The sequence below is a fragment of the Marmota monax genome, unplaced genomic scaffold, assembly GCF_021218885.2.
Source record: "Marmota monax isolate L192 unplaced genomic scaffold, Marmota_monax_Labrador192_F-V1.1 WCK01_AAM20220418_F8-fsc00020, whole genome shotgun sequence".
In the NCBI taxonomy this organism is placed as follows: domain Eukaryota; kingdom Metazoa; phylum Chordata; class Mammalia; order Rodentia; family Sciuridae; genus Marmota; species Marmota monax.
The window spans coordinates 7,392,774-7,415,021 of record NW_026692912.1 but is presented as its reverse complement, the minus strand read 5'-3'; the positions used below and the strand labels follow the sequence as shown (position 1 = coordinate 7,415,021).

General features: G+C 41.3%; 1 protein-coding gene across 1 annotated transcript in view; it reads left to right on the top strand.

The window, feature by feature from the left end:
• The window catches only part of Fkbp15 (FKBP prolyl isomerase family member 15), a 56,026-nt gene that overhangs the window by 32,981 nt on the left and 797 nt on the right, over positions 1-22,248 (top strand). The window contains exons 16-27 of the mRNA XM_046451401.2: positions 1,126-1,235; positions 1,520-1,627; positions 2,058-2,152; positions 3,078-3,180; positions 10,359-10,530; positions 12,272-12,408; positions 14,251-14,406; positions 15,831-15,980; positions 16,967-17,089; positions 17,700-17,807; positions 18,083-18,777; positions 19,644-19,740. Coding sequence (XP_046307357.1) covers positions 1,126-1,235; positions 1,520-1,627; positions 2,058-2,152; positions 3,078-3,180; positions 10,359-10,530; positions 12,272-12,408; positions 14,251-14,406; positions 15,831-15,980; positions 16,967-17,089; positions 17,700-17,807; positions 18,083-18,777; positions 19,644-19,740 — 2,054 coding nt within the window. The remainder of the gene's footprint in view (positions 1-1,125; positions 1,236-1,519; positions 1,628-2,057; positions 2,153-3,077; positions 3,181-10,358; positions 10,531-12,271; positions 12,409-14,250; positions 14,407-15,830; positions 15,981-16,966; positions 17,090-17,699; positions 17,808-18,082; positions 18,778-19,643; positions 19,741-22,248) is intronic.

The window sequence follows — 22,248 nt, the reverse complement described above, 5'->3', positions numbered from 1 at the left end:
TAAATTATCAAAATAATATACTTTTAGCCAGGCGTGGTCATGCACACCTGTAATCCCCATGGCTCCAAAGTCTGTGACTGGAGTTCAATCCCCAGCTTTGAACTGAAAGTTCAAAGCCAACCTCAGCAACTTAGTGAGGTCCTCAGCAACTGAGTGAGGTCCTAAGCAATTCAGCAAAATCTTGTTTCTAAATAAAATATATATAAAAAAAGGGCTGGGGATGTGGCTCAGTGGTTAAGCACCCCTGGGATCAATCCCTGGTACAAAAAATATATATATGTACACACACACACACACACACACAAATATACTTTTATAAAAATGTCAAACAGTACAAAAAGGTATTAAGTAAAAAGTTACTGTTCTTTCCAATTATTAAATCCCCCTGGCTATAGGAAACCAATGTTAACTAACAGTTACTTGGGTAACTTTTCAGGTATTTTGTATGTATGTACAGGTGTGGGTGTCTTGTGTGAACAAATAAAGCACAATGAACTGTAAACAGATGTGACGGTATCTTGCCCTTTTCTTCAGTTTGTCTTTTTTTTTTTTTGTCTGTACTGGGGATTGGACCTTGTAACTATACCTGAGCTATATTCCCAGTCCTTTTTTTGTGTGACTGGGTCTCACCAAGTTGCTGAGGCTGGCCTCCAACTTATTTGTGATCCTCCTGCTTTAGCCTCAAGAAGTAGCTGGAATTATAGGCATATGTCATCATGTCCCACTGCTATTTGTCTTTTGCCTAGTAAGTATCTGGGTATTAAGACAGTGGTAGGAGGAAGCAAATATATCCTGCAGTATAACTTGTGATTCCAGAGTGGTAAGAGCTTCCTGGATACAGATCTTGTCTGGGAGCCATTTCCCTTCTCCATATGGGAAACCCTTTTTCACATGTCAAAACAATCATCTCCTCTATGAAGCCTTCTCTGATGGTATTCACCTCTCTTCTCAGGGACACAACTGAATATAAATATTACCAAAGGATAATCTTGCTTTTTAAAGTGCACTTTTGTACATTGTATATAGTCCATTTTTTTTTTTGCATTGAAAGAACTCTGTTGTAATGATTTGGTTACATGCTCGTCTCCCCATAAGTTTCTTTTGGGCTTCTTTATGTCTGTTTAGGATCAGGTGACATGGCTTCATTTCTTATGACCGAAGCCCGGCAACATAACACTGAGATTCGAATGGCAGTCAGCAAAGTGGCTGATAAAGTGGATCATCTCATGACTAAGGTGACCAAATCAGGGTTGAGGTTAGGTTGAAAGTGGGGGTACAAGTGGGGTATAAACAAGGAGTAACCAGAGCTGTAGGTAAATTTTCCTATATTCATGGTAGATACTAGTTCTTTTCCTGGAAGGATAGTTATCTTTATTTGGGATCCAGGTAGCAGGAAAAACTTGTTCACATTTACAGGTTATCTCAGAAACATGTTCAAAAAAAGTTGTGAGATCTTGGGTAAATTATATTTCTCTATTTTTAGCATTCTGATGCGGCCTTTCTGGCGTCCCATTTTTAGGTTGAAGAGTTACAGAAGCATGGTGCTAGCAATTCCATGCTTATTCCTAGCCTGTCAGTGACAATGGAAACAAGCATGATCATGAGCAACATTCAGAGAATCGTTCAGGTGAGGGTGCTTGGGAACGAACACTCCTGGAGGTCCCGCCCATGCTCTCTCCCCAGATGTGCTGTCTAAAACCTGCACCCCAGCATGCAATAAGTGCTACACTGGTTTTGGAAACTCTGGAGAATCCATTGTGGCTTAATTTGGTCCAAGTGACTTCTACTTTCTTAGATTCAAAAGAAAACAATGCTTTTGGCCCCATTTCAGAATTTTCTTCATTTTTAGTCATTTATAATCTAAACCATTGGAGTTATTTGTATACATTGGGTATAATTTGATGTGTTATTTTAAATATTAGTATGTCTGAGTGGATATGGGTTCTAGCTTTTCATCTCAAAATGTGTCATCAATGTCACCTGTCTGTTCAGGGTGATTCCCTTTTACCTGGCACTTTTCTTATATTTACCTTGTACATCATACATTTTGAATGTAGGAAAATGAAAGATTGAAGCAAGAGCTACTTGAGAAGAGCAGTCGGATAGAAGAACAGAATGACAAGATTAGTGAACTAATTGAACGGAATCAGAGGTAATGACAGGTATGGGGCCTGGCTAGGATGGACAAAAGGCTTTAATGTATAAATGCCCAATTTAATACACATGTTTATTTAGGACAGTAGTTTTGGTAATGCTGGCTGGGGATTGAACTCAGGGCCTTGCTCTTGCTATGCACACACTGCAGCACTGACCCACACCCCCAGCCTTATTTCTTCTATTTGTTTCCTGCCTGTCCTATGGATTATTGCCAGTTTTCTTTTTCAATAGAAAGAACTCAGTGGGCTCTGAGGTAAATAAAACAGACCTGTTTGGCTTTTGGCTCTGCCCTCATTTATTGTGTAACTTTGGGCATTTTGTTTATTCCAGTGGGCCCTGGTTTCCTCATCTCTAAAATGGTGTTAATATTTGGAAAACTCTGACGTCAACTTTTCTCTCTTCCATGCAGGCTGACTCTGTTTTATCAACCAGAACTGAACCAGTACCTCACCGATTCCCATAAAAAACCCAAGCATTTTATAATTTTTATGGATCCTTCTGAGGATTGGTGGCGGGGGGGCCTAGGAAAATATGTTACACCACAGCATTTCACTTAAAAAAAAAATTCTCCTGTATTTCTCTTTTCCAGTGTTGCTTGCTTCCCACATGACAGGGTTGGAAGAGTGCCTTTCTTTTCTTCTCTTTCTTGCAGCCTCCTTATCTTGTCTCTTTCTGTCCTCATTCCCCATTTCTGCATACTCTTCAAATTCCTCTCCTCTTCATTATACAGAACAATTCACCTCTGGCCCAGTTTGTTGCTGCCTCCAACCGATTACTGCAAATCTAAGGAAAATAAAATGCATGATATTGTTTATGATGAAGGCGCAGAGCAGTGTTGTAAGGACTGAATGTGCTTTGGGTTGTGCCTGGCATACGTTCAGTGCTTCATAAATGTTTCCTTTTCCTTATTTCTATCACAGGTATGTTGAGCAGAGTAACCTGATGATGGAGAAGAGGAACAACTCACTTCAAACAGCCACAGAAAACACACAGGCAAGGGTATTGCATGCTGAACAAGAGAAGGTAAATTAACTGAGCAGAGGAAAGCCCAGGTTGGGATTTGTTGAGCGAGGGGTGGCCCAGTGTAGGTATTTACCAGGTGGCTTCTCAGCAGAATATTCACCATTTTGGGGAAGAGAACTAAAAATCTTCCAACAGATTATCATACAGTCATCATCTGCATTTCTGTTTTATAATGTGCTTTGCAATAAGTTGACTCAGAAATAGTTATTGGCCAGGTGGTGACAGATGCCTATTGTCCCAGCTGCTTGGGAGGCTGGCCTTGAGCTCAGGAGTTTGAGGCCTGCCTAGACAACATAGCAAGATCCTGTCTCAAACAAAACAAAACAAAAAAACAATCACTTCTTAGTGATTTGATTAAAGTAAGCATTACATAACTTGTTAAAAACTAAATTTAAGCCGGGCATGGTGGCTCATACCTGTAATCCCAGTTACTCAGGAGGCTGAGGCAGTGGGGTCACAAATTCAAGGCCAGCAACTTGGCAACTTAGTGACTGGGATGAAGCTCAATGGCAAAACATTCTGGGTTCAATCCTTGGTGCCAAAAAGAGAGAAAGAAAAGACAGTGGGGAGGAAAGGAGGGAGAGGGAGGGAAGAGGAGAGAAGAGGGAAAGAGAGAAAGAGACTAAATTTATTCTTTAAAGGATCAACAGAAAATTCCTGTAATGCCAGGTAACAAATGTGTAGGTGGTATTTAATGGATTGGAGACTATCTACTTGCTCCTTGCTGTGTGTTCAGCTTGCTCCTTCCTCTGGTTTTGCATTGCAAAGTGCTGCTGTGACTTCACTTCTTTCAGAATGAGGAATTTTGACTTGTTTCTGGAGTAGTGTGGAGGACCCTAGTTGGTCTTGGGTTGGAATCAACTGATTCTGGGGCCCAGTCTCCTTGCTCCAGTGACACATTTTATCCTTCTTATTTGGGACATCACTTCTATGCTAGGAGAGCTCAACCCCTTTTTTTTTTTTTTTTCTATTTTTCTCAAGGGTTTGAAGAAATAAGTTCATATTTATATTTGAGTTTTCCTTAAAAATATGAAATGCTGGGAATGCACTTTTAACTTGTGGAGTTCACTCACTTTCTTATATTTTGATAATGATAAAGATTCCTTCATTAATGTCTTATGCTAATCTTTGTGTGTGCTTAGCCACAGTACCCAGGTCTTTGACCCCTCCTCCTCAGATAAGCAGTGCCTTGCCCTGCACAGCCCTATCCAGTTCGGGTGCTCCTTTGCTACCTCCCTTGTTTGCTGTGGCTGACTGTTAATGCCTAGATCCAGGTGGGCAACCTGTGACATTCATATCAGGTGGTACTGGAATCACTTCACCTTGTACTTTGTACTGTTTCTCCTTTCACTGCTTTTATTTTTTATTTCCCTTTTCTTCTTCCTTCCATTTTTTAATTTTCTTTTTTTACTCCCCCTTTAGGCCCAATATGGACATCCAGATATCTTGTTTGTCCTCACTATCACTGTTTAGGGCAAAAATGGTTACTATAACTTGTTGTAGAGAAATGGCTCTCCAGTGTGCTGGCTGCTTCAGAATCACTTGGGGAGCTTCATTAGAATGACATATTCTTAAGACCTACCTCCAGAAATTCTAATTTAGTATATCCAGCCAAGATTGAACTTTTTAAAAAAAGAGTTATCCATAACTTTTCTACCCAGGTACAGGATTCACTTCTTTTGTCACAGACTCTGGAAGTGGTAGCTGTATAAATTTGGTTTTGGTTTTTGTTTGGTTTTTTGGTATTAGGTATTGACTCCAGTGTCACTTTACCACTGAGCTGTATCTTCAGGACCCTTTCTTTTTATTTGTTCATTTTTTTAAAGTTTTGAGATAAGGTCTCACTAAGTTGTTTAGGCCCTTGCTAAATTGCTGAGGCTGGCCTCAAACTTATGATCCTCCTGCCTCAGCCTCCCAAGTTGCTGGGATTACAGGTGTGCTCCACTGCACCTGGCTTGCTTTTGTTTTTGTTTTTCAAGATCTCACTATGTTGCCCACACTGATGTCAAACAGACTCATGGAGTCAAGTGATCCTTTTGCCTCAGCTTCCCAAGTAGCTGGGATTACAGGCATGTGCCCTCACACCTGGCTTCTGGACTGCCTTTGCTTTTCAAAATTCAACTCATGGGACTGGGGCTGGGGCTCAGTGGTAGAGCGCTTGCCTAGCACATGCGAGGTCCTGGATTTGATTCTCAGCACCACATAAAAATAAATAAAGGTATTGTGTCCAAATACTACTAAAAAAAAAAAAGTTCAACACATGACTCATGACTCATATTGAACATCAGTTGTGTGTGTGTGTGTGTGTGTGTGTGTGTATGTATTCCAATAAAACTTTATCTACAAAAATAGGCAGTAGGCCAGTTTGACCTACAGGTCATACATAGTCCTCTGAGCCCTGAATAAGCTTGTTAATCTGCCCAAGTGTTTTCATGTTGCTAAACCTCAAAGATGTCTGGGACAGTGTATTGAACCCAGTAGATGTCTGTTTATAGTAGCAAAAACAGTAGTAGTCATAACAACAGGGGGCACAGCTAACACCTGGAAAACATCCACTAGGCTCTAGGTCCCATACTTTACGCGGATGTATTTGAGGGAATCTCCTGAGCTAAGTATCATTGTTCTTGATGATTAGGGTATCTGACTAGGGTTTCAGGTACCACAGGCTTCACATGGTCACTATTATTTCAGTGAAACTTTTTAAGTCTTGATTCACCCATTTTTTTTTTCTTTTAATTGAGTCACCCAGTGATCTCTCCTCTTAAACAGAGATAATCAATTTCCTTTCACCGCTGGATGCAGTTCTCTACCTTCAAACACAGCTCAAAAGATATGGTTAAGTGATCAATGAATAAATATATTATTTTTCTCTATAGTAGAGTTCACATAAAACATGGAATAATGGTTAAAACCAGAAGACCTATTGCAGGTCTTCTAGTTAAATCTTCTTAGTTACAAGGGGACAAACTGAGGCCCAGAGAGGGTAAGACTTGTTCAGGATCTCCCTCCCAGTCAGTTGTGTCGTTTTTTCCTATGCCAGATTCCCTCTCTCTCCAGGACTGTTTTCCTGCTTCTAACTTGAATGCTTTTCTACTGTTTTTCTCAGCTCTTGGCTCTTGCTGTCATTTCTCTTTCCCAGCTCTCCACACCAGCAGCGGAATTTGGTCCAGGGTGGGAATCAGGGAGCCATCCCATCCACTGCGTAGGTGTCTGTTGTTTTCCTTTCTCATTTGATATTGCTTCTCCTGACATTTTTAAAAGTGTAATTATATATACAATGTGTTAGTCAGCTTTTTGTTTCTGCAACCAAAATACCTGGCAAGAACAACTTAGAAGAAGAGAAGTTTGTTTTGGCTCATCGTTTCAGAAGTTCAGTCCATGGTTGGCCAACTCCATCTCTCTGGCCCCAAGTGAGGCAGAATGTCATGGCAGAGAGTGTGGCAGAGGAGAGCTGTTCCAATCATGGCAGCTAGGAAGCAAGGGGAAGTGGGGAAGCCAGGGGAGAGGCTGCAAGGAAGATGCACCCTTCCAGGACATTCCCCCAATGACCCACCTCCTTCAGCCATGCCCCACCTGCCTGTAGTTATAAGCCAGTTAGTCCATTCAAATGGGATGGACCGATTAGGTCACAGGTCTCATGATCTAATCATTTCACCTCTTGCCTTAACACAGGAACTTTTGGGAATGCCTCATACCCAAACCATAACATGTAAATACATACACACACACACACACACACACACAATACATACACAGGTATCTACATATACTTTTTGTCTAATAATAAAAGTTGCATCTGTTTATTCCAGAAAACTTAGGAAATATAGATAAGCAAATATAAAAGGTGAATCACTCATAATCCTTCCACTCAAACATAACCATTGTTAATATATTATAGTTCTCTTTGTGCATGTGCATATGTTTTTGGGTGAAAGTATTAATTTTTTTTGTTTCTAGTAGGCTTTTCTAGCTAAAGACCTGAGAGAAAAAAAGTATTTGCATGACCTTCCACTCTGCTTGTCCTTTGGCAAGACAGCAACTATCCATTCCATGACCTCTTTTCTGAAATTTGTCCCTCCCACGGGTCCTAGCTGCTGCAAGGTCTTGTGAGAGTGATACTTGCTCTGATATTAGTGAACTCTTTGAGCCGTGAATAGATGCAAAGCCTCTGGACTCTGTGTCTCTTCAGTTTTCATGGGCCAGCAAGTGAAACTTAATTGTACATGGGGCAGATGAAAACAACTCTTACATCTGGAAGTTCTAGATGCCATTGTCATCTGTGGGTTTTTTTTCCCTCTCGTATAAAAAAAATTCTTTGTAGTTATGGTACAATACCAGGATCCATCTTGACATAATCACCAAAGCATGGAACCCAACCTGCTCTGATTCAGTCCTCCCTCCACTCCACCAGTCCCTTTTGAATCCATTTACAGTTTACTTTTTTTTGTTTTTAATTAGTGTCCTGAGGATACACCCGATGTTAGACCCACCCTGCCACATCCATGCACACACTAAAGTTCAGTCATCATTCCACTGCTCTTCCCTTTTCCCATCTCTTCTTCCCTCCTCAATCCCCTTCATCTACTCTACTGGTCTTTCCTTTGTTTTGATTAAATTCCTCCCCCCCCCCTTTTTTTCCTTTTTATTTCTTATTTTTTTAATCTCCCTTCCTTCCCATTTTGGATTAGCTTCTGCATTTGACCTTCAACTTTTTGGGACTGGCCTATTTCACTTAGCATTGTCTCAGTTCCATCCATTTACCAGCAAATGTTATAATGTCATTTTTCTTCATGGCTGAGTTTTACAGGTTGAGTTTTACATGGCTTCCAAAAAGCAAAATTAAGTATCTTGAGCTTACTCTAAAGGTTATATGTGCTCTGAAATGCTCATTCATAGCCTTTTAAAATTTCATATACAGTTTTGTTTTATTTCCCTTGCCTTTAGGAAAGTCAGAATGTCAGATTTTAAATGGGAACTAGAAAGCTGGTAAAGATTTTGGGATAAGTCAAGGAATAAGCACTTTTAAAACAGGTGGGCACAGTGAACACCGCAAGAAAGCACAAATGATAGTAAGAAAGCAGACAACTGCAAAAATGTGTATAAAGTGTAGTAACATAGGAGTAGTACTAGTAGTAGCAATATAATATTATGAGAGAGATGGTCCAATAGAAAACATGTGCAGAAATACATAGATGTAAAATCAAGACTGGTTGCCCAAGATCAACCACTCACTGCCTTTCATGCCATCTGATTCCTCTGTATGTTGTAAGAACACATCAGTTCAGGTGAAGTGGATGTGGTGTCTGTCCTTTGTTGGCTGTTTCTTTTTTATTGACCATCCTTTTTATCATCATTGTTATCATCAACCTTAATATTCAGAATAGCATTAGAGAGTTTTCCAGGATGGTCATTTCCATTTCATCACATGTTGCTCAAGAGTATTTAGATTCTTTATAGGCTTGGTCCATGTTTGGCTAGTATAGAGCCCCATTTAAAATACTTGAAAAAGTCAGGGAAGTTAAAGTGTTCCTAGGAGGAATTGTAGACTCAGAAGTTGAATGCTTTTGAAGGTATTCAATTTAGATTTTAAAAATATCCTTTTCTTTCTAAGAAAATGCATGTTCATCCTAGAAAAGTTAGATAATAGCATGAACACCATTTTTCATTTTTCAGATTTGTACAAATTCAAAGGTTTGGTGAGATGGGTAAGCATGTAGAGTGGCTCATGGAGGGGAACTGATGATATTGTACAAAATTATCAGTTCTGCATCTGGGAATCCCCTAAAGGCACTCCTATAAACAAATGAAATGACATGTGTCTGGGATTATTCACTGGTATCTTGTGTAATGGGAAAAGACTGGAAACAACCAAGTGTCCTGCAGTAGTGAATAAACTACAGTATATTCACATGGTAGAATACCATATAGATATTTTTTTAAAAAAAGAAAAATGAGGGCTGGGTTTGTGGCTCAGTGATGGAGCACTTGCCTAGCATGTGTGAGGCACTGGGTTTGATTCTCAGCACTGCACATAAATAAATAAATAAATAAATAAAATAAAGGTCTATTGACAAATTTAAAAAAAAAAAGACAAAGGAGAAAGATCCACATATACTAGTAGAGAATATATATAGTTTGCCCTCTCTTTTGTATGAAAAAAGGAGGAAAGAATCATATTAGTTTTTGTAAAAAGTTACTTTACACAAAGGGGAAAGATGCAAAATAAATTTTTATATTTTACCCTTGCATAGCAAAGCAGAAGTGAATAGGGATAGGAAGACTTCTTGTTGTTTACTTTTTATATCTTTTAAAATTTTGATCAGCAGAAACATTAAATTTTCAAAAGAATTACTTATGAAACATCTTTTCAAGAGACTCATTTATAAAATATATCATCTGATAAGTAAGAAGAAAATATAAAACACCCATCATTTTATCTAGATTAACTGAAAAACATTTTATTCTGGCACTGTTCTTCACATGAGTAAGTAAGTGTTCGTTTTATAAAAACAGAATTATATCTAACATACTATTTGAGAATCTACTTTTTCATTTAACAATAGATTGTAACTGTATTCCATGCCGTCAAGTATTCTTTTCAAACACCATTTTTAATAGCCTCGTACAGGATGGATATATCATAATTTGCTTAATCAAGTTTGTTTTCAGCAATTTATGTTAGATTTCCATTCCTTTACAACTTTAAACAATGCTGCATTGAACAGCTTTAGAGCAAAATTTTTGTAATTTTTTTGTTTTGTTTTTTGATACCAAGGATTGAACTCAGGGGTGTTTAACTACCAAGCCACATCCCCAGCCCTTTTTTGTAGTGTATTTAGAGACAGGGTCTCGCCGAGTTGCTTAGGGCCTCACTATATTGCTGAGGCTGGCTTTGAACTCGCAGTCCTCCTGCCTTAGCCTCCCAAACCTCTGGGATTACAGTCCTGTGCCACCATGCCCAGCCTTGGTGATATTTTTTAAGAGCAAATTTCTGCAAGAGAATTGAGTCAGAGACTGCACATTTTTAAGTCTTGATTTGGGCGTAAAGCAGGTTGAGGGTAGCCTTAGCTCCCTTCCTTTCTACAGCTTAATCTGCCTAGTCCCGTGAGGTTAGTCATTTCTTAAGGAGACAAAAAACACCTGTGTTTTAAGTGACATCATCCTTTGTTACTGTTCAGGCCAAGGTGACAGAAGAGTTAGCAGCAGCCACTGCACAGGTCTCTCACCTGCAGCTGAAAATGACTACACACCAAAAGAAGGAAACAGAGCTGCAGATGCAGCTGGCAGAAAGCTTGAAGGAGGCCGGTCTACTTCGGGGCCAGCTTGCCAAACTGCAGGCAGAGCTCTCAGGTATGTTCTTGGCCGAGGATGCTGGCACTATTTGCCACTTAAACTTAAGAAATGGAACTCTTTCCTTCCTCTCAGTCCTGTTGACATAATGCTTAGGAGATTTGCGAAGGACTGAGTCAGTAATCGAGGTAAAGTATATGACCTACATGATTATTTTACATAAAGAACAACAAAAGGATTGACTCTATTAATTTGGAATTGATCAGTTGTCACCGTTCCACTTTGTTTGAGGAAGTGTTGCTTCAACAACTTTGGTGCTTATACTGGCCTCATATGCCGAGAAGAATTAATGTGTCTTTCTAATTCATGACTCAGTGGACATTTAAGAAAGGCGTGCTTCCTGTTTTAGTTCCTCCTTCCTAGAGGAGGGTTGCAACTCTTCAGCCTGACACTCAACGCCCCTCTGTGTGGCTCGTTTTCCATTATCTTGCCCAGTTCGTCCTTGTCCTACCGTACACCCCAGCGTGCTGGCTATTTTCAGCTCATTCCATCTTGCTCTTTATTCATGCTGTTCTCTGGGCCTGGTTTGCCCACCTTCATCAGTATTTGCCTCCAGTCCTCTTCTATTCTGCCTCTTTTGGAATATTTTCCAGTTTTTTTTACTAGAACATCAAATCTTTTCCTTTAAAATCTTTTAACTCTTAATGCATTATTATAACCATTTTCATAGTTAGCTTTTGATAAGTACCATTTATATGTCTGTTCTCCCATCCAGAATGCAAGCCCCTAGAGGGCAAGGATGGTGTTTTGCTCATTTTTGTAAAGTCCTTTCCTCAAGTAAGCGTTAGTTCAGTGCCTGGCACAAAAGTAGTGCACAGGACATGGTGATCAGATAGATTGGTGAAGACCAGCACATTGACACATCTACCTTGGTGTATAGAAAGCAGTGTGGAATGCACAGATGGGACCACCAGGCAACAGGTAGCTGGGACCACAGCAGAGTTGGATGGAAGCACAGAACACTGCCTAATAGATAGAAAGCACTGGTGTCAGTTGGCAAAACGATACCTTGAAGATACATCCCTTCCATTTTAGAGCATCACCAGGGCCCAGTAAAGCAAATGTGTTAGACAATCTGAGATTTGAATATCATACAGATATCTCATTTCTGGTTTTGTGGTGCTTGCCCTTTGACCATTTTCTCAGGAGCTGTAGAGTCTCAGAAGTTTTTCAAAGAGAGAAATTTTGGTGCAATAAATTTAAAAAAATATCCAAAAGCCTTACTTGAGAAGGGATGTTTTAAAAGCAAACTTTTGGTGGAGTGTCCTACTGGGAAAGTTCAGACTCTCTTACCTAGGCAATGAGAAGCAGTTTGAACAGATATTAAACAAACATCTGTCCAGTGTGGTAAGATGGGGACAGAAATGGAATTATAGGACTGATCAGTTTTGAAGGTCGTCCCTGACTAGAACATTTCTTTTCCATTCTACATCTGTAGAAGGTGAGATTATATATATATATATATATATATATATATATATATATATATATATAGAGAGAGAGAGAGAGAGAGAGAGAGAGAGAGAGAGAGAGAGGTATAACTCGCTCCAGGTGAATGTGGATTGGTGGCTTGATAATTCATATCACAGGTCACTCTGGTAATGCTGAGGTGTTAGAGGAGGTTGCTTGTGTGGTGGGATGGGGAGACCAAAGCCTGCAGCTTTGAAAGAACTACTGGAATGCCACATCACCCACTGTAGCTCAGGGTCTGCAGCCAGGTCCCTCTGCTCTTACATTCCAGAGCTCCAGGAAACCTCAGAGCAAGCACAGTCCAAATTCAAAAGTGAAAAGCAGAACCGGAGGCAACTGGAACTCAAGGTGGCCTCCCTGGAGGAGGAGTTGACTGATCTAAGAGCTGAGAAAGAGTCCCTAGAAAAGGTAGGTTCCAAAAGCCAAGTTTCTCTCTTGTGTCCAGGTGGCCAGGATGAGCTGTTTATCTGTTTTTATTTTCCTTTTAAAAACTATAATAGTTTGTATCCAATAGAACAAGTACATTAATATAGAAAAGTATAAAATGAAAAATTTGCTTTTGTCCCCTGGCTCATCTCATGTGTTACATGTAACAGCTATAAACAATGTGTGATCCTCCCACATTGTTTTCTGTATGCATAAAACATACATACTCACTTAAACATACATATATAGGTAGCATTTAAATTAGGAGTTTATGTTCAATGCTTTCTAAGAAAGTATTGTGGACATTGTGCTACATGAGAATGAGATCTTTCTCATTCTATTTAAACTAACACATAGTAAAACTACCACATAGTAGTTACTGTGAGACTGTCCCACAATGTATATGATTATTTACTATCAGCAAATGTATGTTTCTATTTTTTCACTATTTTAAGCTTCTGTGCATATCCTTTTTCTGTGTAACTACTAACTACCTTTGCGAATTTACGTGGGTGTTCTTGAAGGATGGATTGCTTGAATTAGAATATGGGATCAGTAGGAATGTGGCACATCCAAATATTTTTTATCAATATTGATTATTCTTAGAAAACAGTATGCTGCGAACTCTTCCAGCCCTAAGTGAGTGAGCCCATTTCTTCACATTCCTCCCAACTCTGAGGACACCACTTTATCTAATCTTTATTAGCCTCACAGGTGGAATATACCATCTTGTTTGCTCTGTATTTTTATTAATAGTAAAGCTTTCATATATTTATACCTATTTGCATTTCTTCTGTTAATTCTCTTTTTAATGTCCTTCATTTTACCATTTTTCCTATTAGAACATTACTTTGATTTGTAAATCCTATTAAGGGTATCAATTCTTTGTCAGTCAAAATATTACAAACATTTTTCCAGTTTGTTCTCTTTTAACTTTGTTTATTCCTTATCTTTTGTTAGTTAAAATTGTAATATCAGGGAACTACTAGGCCCACTGAACAAAATGGAAAGATTTCTATCTCATATTGTGTTCTAGAATAATCTAACATAAAAGGAAAAAAGTCTTTTTCCGAGGTACCAGTAAAGCCACTAGTAAGTTTGTTTTGGCCCATTTCCTTTTTAGGGAAAAGATCTTGGCCTAAGTTTATAGTTTCTTCTATGATTTTTCAGTTTAGGCATTTTAAAAACTGTTTCTTTTGATTTTTTGACTGTTTTCAGTTTTTCCTTGTTATAAACACTACTATAGTCTTTGTGAACATGACTTACTGCATCTTTAAGATAAATTGAAATTTGTGGAATTTCTGGATATGCATATTTTTGAAAACTTTTCCTTGGATTGCCATCTAAAGAGCATAAACATTTATGTTCCCATGGGCAAGGTGTGAGAAGTCTGCTTTCCTATACCCTCAATAGTTTAAATAGAATGAGAAAGATTTCATTCCTATGTAGCATAATGTCCACAATACTTTCTTAGAAAGCATTGAACATAAGCTCCTAATTAAATGCCACCCATATATGTATGTTTAAGTGAGTATGTATGTTTTATGCATACAGAAAACAATGTGGCAGGATCACACATTGTTTCTAACTGTTAGGATATTCCCTAATGCTTGATAGAGTGGTAGATAAAACTCTTGTTTGCCTTCTCATCACAGTTTTTTTCTCAGTAGCTAAGAATGTTAAATATAAAGGGGAAAAACTAAACTAAAAATGAACAATTTTCAGAAATGGAATACAGACTCATCAAGGTCAAGAGCACCTTCCCCATCCCCACTTATCCTGTGTTAACTGGGTAGAGCTGATGGTGTTTTTCTTGTTCCCAAGAACCTCTCAGAAAGGAAAAAAAAGTCAGCTCAAGAGCGCTGCCAGGCCGAGGAGGAGATGGATGAGATTCGCAAGTCGCACCAGGAGGAACTGGACAAACTTCGACAGCTCTTGAAAAAGGCCCGAGTGTCCACAGACCAAGCAGCTGCAGAGCAGGTAGTGGGAAGCAGAAGCACTGGGAAAGAAAAGGAAGGTGTGAGGACACGAAGAAAAGCTCTTAGTTTCTTCCCTATTCTCTAGGATGAACTTCACACAATTGTTATTCTCACCTTGAAGAAAGGTAGAAAAAGATAATCCAAATATATGCAAGAAAGCCAGGTTTAAATGTAGAGTGTTCTTTTTTTTTTAATATTTTTAGTTGTAGATGGACACAATACCTTTATTTTATTTATTTTTATGTGGTGCTAATGATCGAACCCAGTGCCTCATAAATGTAAGACAAGTACTCCACCACTGAGATAAAACCCCAGCCCCTGTACTTTCCTGTCTTATTTTATTTTATTATTTATTATTATTATTTTTATCAGGGATTGAACCCAGGGGCGCTTAACCATGAGCCACATCCCCAGCTCTTTTTAAAATTTTTTATTTTGAGAAGAGCCTCAGTAAGTTGCTTAGGGCCTCGCTGAGGCTGACTTTGAATTTACCATTCTTTTGCCTCAACCTCCCAACCTCTGGGATTATAGGCATGCACTAGTGAACTCAGCTTCTTTCATGTTTAGTTAATATATAATTATGTAATTAAAACATGAAAAAAAAAAAACTACAAAAAAATTCCCAACATGCAAAGTTCTCAAGTGCCAGATGTCATCCTTCAGGCACATTATTATCCTTGAAAAAAAAACAGGATTTATTTAGGTAACCAGGAAGGGAAACTAGGGATAGTGGCAGGACAAGCTGATCTCTAGTCCCTTTGACATTTACATTTCTCACTGCATTTTTAAAATCTGTATGTGCATATCTCTAACTAGAATGTATTGGTGCCCTCAATCTGATCATGTCTGGAAATGGCAAAAAAAAAAAAAAAAAAAAAAAGTTTCCGAACCTATTAACTTCAGGGTCCAAACCCTGAAAAGTAATGACCTCATTATGGCCCTGCCTCCCAGGGAACCTATCTGGACAGTCACACCTTTGTCTGGTTGGAGTACCTTTTGGAGTCCTGACAACCAGTGACATCTGCCTTCCTCCATTTAAAAAGCACATTTATTTTAAAAGTAATTATGGTCTTGACTGGGCATGGTGGTACATGTCTGTAATCCTAGCACTATGGAGGCTGAGGTAGAAGGATCACAAGTTCAAGTCCAGGCTCAGCAGTTAGTGAGGCCTTCAGCAACTTAGTAAGACCCTGCCTCAAAATTAAAAAAAAAAAAGAAAAAAAAGAGTGGGGGCCTAGGGACATAGTTCATTGGTATAGCACCCCTGGATTCAGTCACCAGTGCAAAAAAAAAAAGGAATAAAGGTCTTTCAAATAGTTGTTTCTTGATGAAGTCTGTTTGGTGTAGTCTTTTACTTTATGGAGGATGGACTTCCCTTGGTTCAGTGGGGACCCCCAGGGCTTGGTCATTGCTTTCTCTTGGCAGCTGTCTCTGCAGGCTGATCTACAAACTCAGTGGGAAGTAAAGTGTGAGCATCTGTTGGCCTCCGCAAAGGAAGAGCACCTGCAGCAGTACCAGGAAGTGTGCGCACAGAGGGATGCCCACCAGCAGAAGCTAACACGCCTTCAAGAAAAGGTAGCTGCTTTCCCTGGGCCAGGGCGCTGAAGCAGCTCAGTTAACTGGAGGCCAGCAGGCTTTTAAGTCCTGTCAGTCCTTTTGGATATTAATAAAAAACAAAACCATGTGAGGGTAACTCTCCAATTTTCCAGTTATTATTTACATACTTATATGAGGTGACAGGTTAGTGACCTGAAAAAAGAAAAATAGCACTAGTGTTCTGGAACATGTTTCCCATTATTATTTGATCCTTCATTTTTTTAAAGCAAATATTTATTGAGTATCAGTTGTGTCATAGCCACTGTGTTAGAGAAAGGGCATGCAAAGAATTTTACCCTCAAGACTCTCATAGTCAAGATAGAGAAATAAAGACATGCATTAAGTGTCATGGGGCCCAGAAGAGGAAGAGCTTGGGGATCTGGCAGGCTTTCCAGAGGAGATGACCTTTGAGTAGAGCCAAGAACTAGTAGATGTGGTAAGGCAGAGAAGGAAGCAGGACATCCTGGGCAAAGGCACCGAGATGGGATGGAGTTTGGGTACGTTGGATTGTAAGGCATGAAAATGAGAGAGATGGCTTAGGGTCATGGTCTGAAAGTCCCGTATCTGGAGGTCAGTTTTTTCCCCTTGAGTATCTGGTCTAAAGCCTTTGACTCAAGAGATTTTGGAGGCTATCCTGTAGGTGAATAGGCTGTTTCTAATGCTGAGAGTTTATGTGTATGTGCCTGGAGTTATTACCACCTCCTCTCCTTTTCATTATATTCTTTGACCTGATTAGGAGCAGGTCAAGTGACCTTGCTGGGAAAATTATGAGTTGAGTGATAAAGAAATAGAATGCTCTGCATCAGTAAATGGGGGGTGGGGTGGCAGGGGACAGGGGACAGGGGTGCTCCCAGCAGACCTATGTAAGGTGAAGACATGGTGCTTTGGATGGTTCACCTCTGCTTGTGTTTCCTTACCTTCACATAGTAGCCCAAGGCCACAGCTGCAGTCTGTTCATTTTGCAGTGCTTAGCCCTCCAGGCCCAAGTCACAGCCCTCACAGAGCAAAATGAACAGCACATCAAGGAACAGGAGAAGAACAAGTCCCAGATATCTGGGGTTGAAGCTGCTGCTGACCCCTCAGAGAAGGTGAGCTGGTATTTCAGAGAAGCAGCAGATTGTGTTATATTAAGGAATCAGATGTACATAGCAGGCATTCAGAAAGCATGTGGCCAACAAGTTATCTTGGTAGCGTTCTTCTAACTTTAGTGGTACACTACTTGTCTGATTTAAAAATTAACTCTTTAGAATTTACCACCCTGATGGCAAACTCTAAAGGCCCTGTCCTTCTGACACTTTAATGGCTATGGGAAGTGCCTCCAAATCACAGAAGAATAGAGGGTGAGAGTGTGCCCAGTAGCCATTAGCCACTCATCCTTGCAGCCCTTGGCATCTCTCAGTGGGGCTCAGGGTGGGAGAGAGGTATCAGTAAGTGATTTTTAAACAGTCTCAGGCAGGCCATAGTTTGCCTGCCCTCGGTAGGGAACTCTCATGGCTGGTCCTTCTGTCAAGGTATGTTTGTTATTTGATAGTGTCTTCTCCATGGCCGTAGCTCTCAAGGTCTCCATTCACTACCATCTGTGTTCCTCTGTACTGTTCTAAGATGGCTTCATTTGAGCCTTCCAAACGCCTCTCTGGGATTTTAATGTATCTCTTAATGACTTAGTTTTGGCAGCACGTATGTTTGATTTCCAAACAGGTCAAGAAGATTATGAACCAGGTGTTCCAGTCATTGCGGGGTGAGTTTGAGCTGGAGGAATCTTACGATGGCAGGACCATTCTGGGGACCATCATGAATACAATCAAGGTACAGCCGTCCCGCTGGTGACTGTTCCATTGGAGTGGGGTTTTTGTTGATTAACTACCTTCTATGAGATCATGACTAAAAATTCAGTCAAGACTGTTGACCAGGAATGGGGATGACTGGAGCGATCGTGCCTGGATGGATGTGTCCAGCGCCTTCTAACTTAGAGAGTCAGAGTCATTTGAACTAGGTGATAGCTGTGTTAATGAGGACTGAGGATGTGTAGTGCTTGCTATTTTCCTTTTAGTGACCATCTCCTCCCCTCGGGTTTTGAACAGATGGTGACTTTACAGCTGTTGAGCCAGCAGGAGCAAGAGAAGGGAGACAGCAGCAGTGAGGAAGATGAGCAGCCTCTTCGACCCTCCCAGGAGCAGTCAGCCCCAGCCACGTCTGGGCTGTGTTCCCCACCCACGAGTGCGGAGGGGCAGGAGGCCACCGTGGTGCTGTCAGAGCAGGTAATGGAAGAGGTCACTCCATCGCCTCCACAGGTTCTGTCCACACCTGAGGACAGTGTAGAGAGAAGGAAAGGGGAGCCGGATACAGAGGTGCTTTCAGAGTTCGAAGATGGTTTCCTCCCACCCAAACCGGCCTGTACCCCATCTCACAGAGTTCTGGGACCCCCAACTTCGATTCCACCTAAGCCTCCAGGCCCTGTACCTATGCACTCTGAGTTCGAGGAGACACCTGTTGCTGGCCCAATGACAGCCAGGTCCGACAACACAGCAGGAAAGGTGCATGTTGGGACAGCTCCAGATGGCCCACCTCAAGAAACCTCCAGGAGACCATCACTGACTCTAGACCCAGAGAAGGGGGACCCACCAGCCTTAGGGCCTGAAAGCCCAGGAGAGCCCCAGCCTCCACAGCTCAATGATGATGAGGATGTCACCAGCCCTGCTGGTCCCTTTGAGGAGCCACTAGGCTCTACAGCTGCAGGAACAGCACTCAGACCCAACCATGGCTCTCAGCATTCCAGGTATGTTCCTCTGAGCACAGTGTCAGGGAATGGCTACCAATGGAAGTGGTGTCTGTTTTTTCCATGGCCGTCAACTCATTCTTCAGACATTGACTAGTTTGCTCATTCATTCATTCATTCGTGTATTTATTCAACAACACTTAGCATGCACAGGGCTCGGTGGTGGGCACGAGGATAGTGTGTAGGCAAGGCAGATGTGGTTCATGAGTTCAAAAGCTTACAGTTTGGTTGGCAAAGACCAAGAGATATGTTTTTACATATTATAAAGGTAGGGTAAGTGCTAAAAAAAGAGAGAGAGAAAGAAACAGGGATTATAAGAAAGAATAAAGAGGGCACATTCTACATTACATAGGGTGGTTAGGGAAGGATTCTGAGAAGGTAACATTTAAACTGAGATCTGAAAATGGAAAGGAGCCATCCATACCAAGAGCAGGAAGGAGAGATTGCCAAGAGAGTCATATATGCCAAGGCCCTGTGGTGGGAGGGGACATGCCATAATCAAGGAAGTAAAAGAAGACACAGAAAGTAAAAGGTGAATGGTGTTAAGCTGAGGTTGGAAAACTAAATAGGGGCTATACTTGAGATTTTATGTTATTGTTAAAAGTTTGGATTTTATGGAAATATAGTGAGAAACCATTAAGTGATTTAGGCAGAAGAGCAATGTGGTCTGATTTATTAGCTTTAGGAGTCCACTAGGGCTGTAGGCTACAGAGAGGCCACTGCAGGCTATGGGAGGAGACACTGAAGTGGAGAAGGGAGGTGTTACTGAGTGATTCTCACCTTGCAGCCCGTGACCTTCATAGCTGGTGGGCACTATGGCCAGGAGCAGGAACAGCAACATCTTCTGTGATTTGATTTTCCTTTAGTGTCTCTGGGGATGAAGAGGATGAACTGTTTCAAGGGGCAACTCTGAAAGTTCCAAGGACCAAAGCACAGCCAGAGGAGGAGGATGAAGATGAGGTGGTAAGGAAGTCCCAGGCCCTGCCAAGTCCTCACACCACCACCTGGGGGCCCTTCCCCACTGGCTCAGAGAAGAGAAATGGAGTTTGTTGGTGGCCCACTCCCTGGACACTGTGTGCAGGGCCCTGTGGGAGCAGGCTTGGGGTAGGGAGAGGGCAGCTCGGTAAGCACGGTGGGGACAGTCAGATACCCCTTTACTCTTGAGCGAGAACATAACTCTACCCACATGGGAATTAGTCCCCCTTGAAGTGAGGAAAGCTGAGCTGCTTAGTCCTGCATTGTTGTGCTGAAACCTCAGGTTTCCCTACATCAGCTAGGATGTTATTTATGTTTTAGAATTGTGGGGGTGGGGGGACTTTGAAGATTATCTTTTTGGGCATCCTTATTCATAAACAAACTGGGTTCAAAAGAATGATTTACCTAAAGCCACCAAAGCAGTTGATGGTAGAGAGAGGGCTCAATCCCCAGGCTCTGGGTTAGGCCACCTGTTTCTGAGCACCTTTGCTCACTGGCCTGCTTTCAGCCAGCTGCTTTGTTTTGTCATCACAACACTCCTGGGCAGCAGGTGGGCCAGTACTGACAACATGGCCTTGCTCTGTGGAGCGTGAGAATGAAGGGCGGCAGGGCAAACTGCTGACAGAGCACTACTGGAGCCCAGCTCCTGCATCTGCCATTCCCTGTTTTGATAGGGTAAATGCTTCTGGTGCTCACTAGGCCATTTTGACTGCAGTGATGAGAATTTCACTGCCATGAAATGTGTATGGTGAACAGAGATGAGCTTCAGATTGAGTCCATGTTTCCAGGGACCGAAATACAGGTTGAACGGGGCAAGATTTATCCCCTCGTGTATCATCCAGAGTGGGTTTTGCCTTTTGCCAAAAAGCAGTGACAGATCTGGGGTCCAGCTCATACATACCAGAGCACTTCCGTCTTGCCTGCCTGCCTTCAGGGGAAGTGCACTACTTCCTCCCAATAGGTTTTCTGCCCAAGACTTAGATTCTCATCTGAGAATGCTGTATACAAATTCTGCACTAAAAAGAAAGAGGGAGGATAAAAGGGAAAAAATGCATATTCCAAGGGACTGTCCTAAATATAATTGGAATTTTTAAATTAGTAGTATGTTATTGGTATTAATGCAAGTATCATCAAGTTAGCAGCTATTTCTTGTGTATGCTGAACACTACTTCACTGTCTCATTTAATCCTCAACTAATGCAGTGAAGTAGGCATCTTATCCCATTTCTTCTAGATCAGAAGACTGAGGCTCAGGATTATTAAATAATATAGCTTATCTTATGTGGTCGGGAAATGTAGAATCAGAACCTTAGTCAGAAAAAAGCAGAAGTGGTGAGCTACATTTAAAAATCTTATACTGTCAGATTTTTTATAGCGATCACTCAGTTGATACTCAGAGAAAAGCACAAGGTCTGTTGGTAGCTGGACAGTGGACTAGCCCAGAGGCCTCTGCACACCACGCTGCCTCCTGTTAGCCAGGCTTCTGTGAAGAGATCCTGGTCAGCTCACAGAGCAGAAAGGACATTAGTGGAGACAATTCAATTTATGCGTGTCTCTAACATCAATCCCTGCGGCCCCCATGGGACCTGTTCCCTGCTAACCCAGAGGAAAAAGGTCAGGAGCCCAAGTCATGAAAAGGGGGGAGAGTCCCCCCTCCATGGCCTTTTGTGATACCATAGCTGAAGTCTTAGGTAATCAGCTTATAAAAAGAAAAGGTTTATTTTAGCTCACAGTTTCAGAAGTTTTAGTTCATGACCAATTGGCCCATTGCTTTTAGACCTGTAGTGAGGCAGCACCTCATAGCAGGAGTATGTGGAAGAACAAAACCATTCACTCATGGTCAGGAAGTGAGAGAGAGGAGGAAGGAGGGGATGGGTCCCACCATGCCCTTCAGGGGGGCACACTTCCAGTCACCCAAGTCCTCTTGTTAGACCCTGTGTCTTAAAGTGTCCACACTCCAAATAGCACCAAGCTGAGGACTAAGCTTTTAACACACGGGCCTTTGGAGGACATGTAAGATCAAGCTAGCCACCTTAATTTCCTGTATCCCTTACCTGGTCAGTGGGATGAGGGAGAATAGGGTTGTGGGAAGCTGGATCCTGTGTTCCTGGGCTTTCTTCATCTCTTGGGAATGTAGCCAAGCATCTAAATTAAACTCATCTCATTTTCAAAGGATAAAGTCACATCCAGAACCAGTCTTGCTACCTTAGGTCACAACAACTTTGTTTTCCAGTGTGACCTTTCGTCATCTTCCTGAATCTTCTCTCCTCCGTCGGGCTGCTCTGCTTCTGTTTCTTTCTCCCACTTCCATCTTCCTCTGTGACCCTTTTTTCTTCACACAAAATGTATGTTACCACATGAGAGAAAAATCTGTCAAATCATATGCTTCCCAAATAAATGACAGAAGTAGCCAAATACAGTTGGTCTTTTTGTCTCTGTTGGAAGCCGGCTTCCCTCTCTACCTGCTTGTCTCAGCTTTACCTGGAAGTCAGGGTTC